The 6000-nt window shown below is 47.0% G+C and overlaps 1 protein-coding gene across 3 annotated transcripts in view; it reads right to left on the bottom strand.

Annotated features, from left to right (window-relative positions):
• Nucleotides 1-1542: 1542 nt before the first annotated feature.
• LOC115075979 (transmembrane protein 91-like) overlaps nucleotides 1543-6000 on the bottom strand; it is a 67188-nt gene continuing 62730 nt past the window's right edge. For 2 of the 3 annotated variants that reach the window (XM_029576991.1, XM_029576993.1), the window contains one exon: nucleotides 1544-5305. In XM_029576991.1, coding sequence (XP_029432851.1) covers nucleotides 5148-5305 — 158 coding nt within the window. In that variant the 3' untranslated portion in view covers nucleotides 1544-5147. Of the gene's footprint in view, nucleotides 5306-6000 lie in introns of all 3 variants that reach the window. The other variant, XR_003852662.1, reaches the window with a different exon arrangement.

Raw genomic sequence — 6000 nt, 5'->3', positions numbered from 1 at the left:
TCTCGGACCACCCTGTCCCACTGCGTGCCCTACACAGCCCTAGGAGGCTGGTCACGGACCACGAGGAGAGCGGGACAAGCGCAGGGAAGATCCAGGCGAGGAGGAACTCAGATGATGGAGCCGATGTCATCCGAAGCTCCACCTATGGCTGGCGGGAACAGAAGCTCTGGAGCACAGGGACAAATCCCTCCTGCAGGCCACTCCATTCTCGGGCACTACATCATCCGAGAACCACAGCTCTACAGGATCAGAAGGTTCAAGAGCACCAGACGAAGACGCAGGGAAGAACATCCGGACAGGCAGGCACATCAGGACGTGGAAGATCATGACGGGACATCAGGACATGGAAGATCATGATAGAACACCAGGACATGGACAGGGACCTCAGGCAAGACATCAAGACACGAAGACGTGGTATGAAGGCAAACGAGATGAGACGAGGAGCTCCACGAAGAACAGGAGACCTTACAAGGCTCTGACAGGCAGGAGCCTCCAGAGAGATGTCACTCTGATGCAAGGCAAAGACGTACTGTGAAGACAGCCCTTAAATAGGGCTAGGCAGGAAATCAGTACATAGGTAGGGTCAGCCACACTTCCTGTGACTGGCCCTTTAAATCCAGCAAAGAGACGCGCGCCGGCACCTAAGAAGCAAGCAGGAAGTTGTGCAGGACCGTGGACAGCGGCCTGCACCGACGTCAGCACAGGAATAGGCAGGGCTGAGCCTGGACGCAGCCTCTGACATCGGCAGTGGCTCCTGCCGCTGCAGGGAGCCCCGAGGGCGGCTCCAGCTGCCAGGAGAGTCCCAGGGCTTGCGGCCTACACCACGGGGAAGGTGGAAGTCGGCGGCGGCTCTCAGCCGCGAAGATGATGAAGTGAAGTCCGTGGCTCCTGCCGTGGCGAAGAAGGACATCCGGGGCAGCCTCCGGGCCATGTGGGCGATCACAGTCTGCGGCTCTGGCCGCGAAGGCGCGTCGGCTGAAGAAAGGCAGCATGGTGAGTGAGCCTGCTCGCGGGGGAAGCCCGCGGGCAGAGGATTCACAACAACATTGAGGCATATGTAAGTGGATTGCTGCATTTAACCATTCTGTTTGGTCTCCATATATCGTTTTATGTAAAAGGCAAAGTACCTAGTAATCGATATATTTTACGAGTAGCCAATGTAATGATATTAATATTGGAGTTAAGTGGTCAAACTTTTTAGCCCCTGTTAATATTCTTGCACCCGCATTCTAAAGTATTTGTAATGGTCGTATAGTGTTATTAGGAAGTCTGAGCAATAAAAAATTACAGTAGTCAATATTTGGAAATATTAAAAGTTGAAGCACTGTACGAGAGTCATCTTGAGTTAAGAGAGGTTTCAGTTGTCTAAGAGTAATTTAAAGTATCCTTCTCTTAATTTTGTATTCCAGCATTCCTCTTTCTCCTAAACTACCATCTCCCTCCTCCTTCACCCTTCTCTACTTCCCTTCCCCTCTCTTCCCCTTCTTTCCAATTTCTCTCTTTTTTCCCCCTCACCCTTTATTACTCCCTCAGTTCTCTGTTCATCACTTCCCTACCTACACTTTTCTCACCTGTTGCCATCAATGCAAATGCAGTCAGTTTCCTCTGCCAATGCAGCTTTGAATTGTGTCTGTGCCACCTCCTGCCTCGCTGAATGGTCTGATAGCCCTCTGTCGAGCCCAGTGAAGAGCTGGGCACCATGTTCACACCTATGTTTTCCCTCTTGTAGATGCGTGTTTCCTGGAGAGACAGACACTTGGTATTATTTTATAGGATAGGAGATGCACCGTTCCCAAAAATGACAGACTTTCCAACAAAGAATGAGCAGGAAAAACTCTGTATAGAAGCACGATGGCAGACAAAGATCGTACGACCTATCTAGTGTGCCCATCCACACCAACTGCTCAGCTCTACGATCCCTGCCACTCCCTCAGAGATCCCCTGTGCTTGCCCCAGGCTTTCCTGAATTCAGATACTGTCATTGTCTCCACCATTCCCACTGGGATAATCCTCGGGTCAACAGGAGAAGCAGCAGCCGCCAAACTAGAAAGGTAATCTAACCAGTGACAATACCGATCAGCACCAGAACCTGGGCGTCGTCTTTTTATTTTCTTCTGCACTTTGTAATTCTTTCCTTTTTGGCAACAGATGTACAAATTATCTTGCCAAGAACATTACTTGCGTCTTGGAAGAAAACGAGGAATAAAATAAACAGAGACACAGACATACAAATAAAGACGGTAAAAGAGAGAGGCAACAGAACATAGGAAAATATGAACGACAGGAAATGCGAGAGAGTGAAACTTTATGAGGCCAGTCATCATTGTCTGGCTAGACAGTGCCAAGAACCAAAGACCATGAAGATCCCCTTCCAGCACATTTAGACAGGAGATTTTACTCTATTACAGTAATAGCTCCTTCATCCAGCACTTTACCATTCTGAATTTTCTGTTAATCTGCATCTCGCTAAGGATGGGATTTCGTTTTGTTTTAATTTGAAACAAATGAATTGTCATTCGTTTTTCATTTCATGCTAGCAGCTGCTACCATAAAGAAAAAATCAGCTGCCATTTTTATGTATGAACTTTTTTTATTGGAATAAATGAAAGCATAGACAAACCACTGTACAAGTGCTGCTTATACATTCTTGTCATGAATACGTGTACAACATAGACATATTCATTTTTCTCTCTCCAAGTCAAACATATGCTATGAAACTGCCGCAAGATAACATCAACCCAACCCCAAGGCACATTTGTTCCTTGTGCTCCCCAGGATCAAGGAGCAAGACCTAAGACCCTCATCCTAGCGTCACCTATCTTACTCCCCTCCTAATACCCCTTCCCCCTCCCAATTGTCAAAGAAATGCATCAGCATGCATCTGGTATGTGCTATGCAAATGATAATAATAATGATTAATAAATAATTTCAAACACGCCCAAAGTGGTAGTTTCATGAGGTCTGACGTTTTTCATTTGCAAGGAAAACCAAAGAATCTATAGGCTGCTCCATGCACTCTTTGAATGGACACAGTTCACAGAAGCTGTGCTGAGCAAGGGGTTTCAAGTTCAGTTTCGCGACCAAGAACAGATGCCTCATCTTACTCCCACTCCAGATAAGGTTCCTCATGGGAAAGGTAAGGATTCTGAAAGAAACGGCTTCTCCCAAACTGCCAGAAGTCGTAGCTGTAACCCCATCACTCTCCAGTGCAAGCTTTGAGAGTTGTTCGCTTTTACTCCCACTTCCAGGCCATAGAGATCAGACACTCTGACCAGAAGAACTGCATAGCCTTCTCAGGAGCTCGGGGCATCCCCAGGAGAACGGCTTCCATGCTGTGGCCATCTTTTCTGGAAGTGCCTGCAGCTCCTCTCTCACACAGTTTCACACACTTGCTGTCAGCTCAGTCTTCTCTTTTCTTCTGCACACAGTCGCTCTGGAGCAGGAGGCTCTCAAGCCACTCCTCGAGACACATCCAGCCACTTGGGTTTGCAGGCTATCTGCAATGAATATGCATGAGATAGATTTGCATACAGTGGAGACAAGGCATGCAAATTATGCCGTGCGTGTTCATCGTGGATATTCTGAAAATCTGACTGGGCTGGTGTCTCCGAAGGACTGGGCTGCAATGCATTAATAATATACCGAACGTACATTCTCGGGAATCAAAATCAGAAAGTCCATGAAGATAAAAAGCCACAAGTCAAATAAACTATAACGCAATAACAAATTTAATTATAATCTAAAATATTAGTTTGAACCAAGGCATGATATAATCACGGAACCAAGGGAGTAGTTCATAGAATGGCTGCAAACCCCATTTTCAAAGGGAAATCAGACTGTAAGCATACAGCGGGCACTTAGTATCCTGGCAAATTTGCTTTGAAGCCCTGTGCCTACTATCCCTTCCCTGACCTAAGCCCACTCCTTTTTTGTTTTTTGCCTGCACCGTCAACATCGTGGGCACGTTTATCCCAAATTGCTCTGAAAATGCATAAATTGATATCAGAACTCCATCAGCCTAATGGCAAACCACAGTGGGTAAGATTTGGATCCCAATGAACTGAAGGGTGGAAGGGAGGTTCCGGTTAGCTTGGTAGACCCTGACTACCTTGTAGGTCTGATCTGGATTGAACTGGAGAAGGCTGAAGACTAGAACAGCAATGATGTGGCCAGAGAATATTACAGAATAAAAAAAGGTCGATTTTCAAAAAAAAAGCCTCATGTGGCTCAGGTATCCAGGCACATCTTCAAACACGTGAGGAAGAGGGGGCGGCGTGGCTTTGCTTGAAGTCATTTTGGATTTGACATGGCCAGAGCAGGAGGGACCTAGTCTCTTTCCTGCCGACTGGCCTCATTGTGGTAACCTTTGGAGGGTTAGGGGTGGATCAGTGGGGGAAGGGGGACAGAGGTGTCACAAAGCCTGGAAGGCAGGGAGTCACAGCCCACTGACCTCTAGGCTTTCTGGAAGGGAGGGAGGGTCTATTCTATGATTGGGGGTGAAGGGAAGCATAGATTTGCAGTTTCTCAAGGAACATGCGTACTGTGTATGTCCATCAGGAAAATCAAATGTATGTGCATAGCTTTCTGTCCCATGCCCCAAGGAACGCCCAGTTTTTGAGTGGAGAAATTGCAATTATATTTAGCTGCTCTTTCCAGAGCAAATTTCGAACCCAGAGACCTAGGTGTGTGCCTTCATCCCTTTGAATTTTGCCCTCAATATGTCAAACAGGTGTTGCCAGAGACCCATTCAAATTCCATAAATGGAGCGAGAGGGGAGGGGCACACGACCCAACGCAGACCAAGGCAGGATCTGAACCAGGTCCAAACAGCTTCATATTTGTTTTGACCCAGCACCTTTCCTCCTGCAACTTTGGGCCTCTAGTTTAACTGAGACCAGATAGTGTTGGGCTCTGGAATCCAGGGCCTCTATTTGCAACATTTTACAGCTCCTGCTCCTTCCCAGTCCTTGGCTAACCTGGCACTCGGTTATGGAAGGAAGTCTTTAGGATCAGGACAGTCTCCAATGGTTTTTCTTTGGACTTCTTCCTATCGTAAGCTCAGAATAGGCCAGGGGAGTCTTGGAGATGGGGTCCTGGCCATGGGCTTCTGAGCAGGTGCCTTGCAATCAGAGGAGTTACTAGGGGTAGTCACGGGAAGGATGGTTTTGGAGAACCACTATCACCACAATAATGCTGATCACCAAGAAACAAACCCCAATGCCCAAAGCCAGGTAGTTCAGAGTCCGGGCCCATTGCGAATTCCTGCGAGCTGCAAAGGCATCCCCTCTCCGATTGGACTCTTGGGTCTGCAGAAGACATAACAAGAAAGAGATCAAACCCTTTTTTTAGTGCTTGCACAAAGTCTTTTAAGCACAATTTTCCTGAGAACGAATTAGAAAGCAAAATGAAAACATTGGTGAGGGTAGGAGAGCGTTCTTAATGATTCTGTTTTGTTTGACTGCCATGGAGCACTGGCCCTGTAAACCATGGCACAGCAATTACACAGGGTTCACTGGAATCTGGAACCAGGGTCAAAAGGGTGGTAAAGGAGAGAGAAGTCAGAGAGAGGGGTCTGAGTGTGCAGTGGGGGCAGCGAGGGGGAGAACAGTAACCACTGTCTCCACCAAAACCCGTATTGCATGATTTAGCATCCTGCTCAGTTAAAAACAATTCAAGAACGCATCCCGAAAGCTGGATGTCATTTCCTAGGGCAGTGCCTTACAGGGAATCTGACACAGATGGTGCAGGAGCACAGACTGATGGGGTAGCAGAATTGTTATAATCATTCATTTGTCAAAAAAGGAGGGGGCCTCCAGGGAGCCCCTTTCACCATTGTAGCAGAGGGCAATAACTAGGGATGTGCATTCGTTTCATTCATTTAATTCGTTTCATACGTTTCCCATTACATGTGAATTAGATGTGCATTCGTTTCATATGTTTTATACGTTTCATATTACATGCTTGTATAGGAAACGTATGAAATGGATGAAACAAATGCATA

The sequence above is a fragment of the Rhinatrema bivittatum genome, chromosome 14 (assembly GCF_901001135.1).
Source record: "Rhinatrema bivittatum chromosome 14, aRhiBiv1.1, whole genome shotgun sequence".
Lineage (NCBI taxonomy): Eukaryota > Metazoa > Chordata > Amphibia > Gymnophiona > Rhinatrematidae > Rhinatrema > Rhinatrema bivittatum.
Note: the sequence above shows the minus strand (reverse complement) of the source record. Positions and strands in the feature narration are given on the sequence as shown.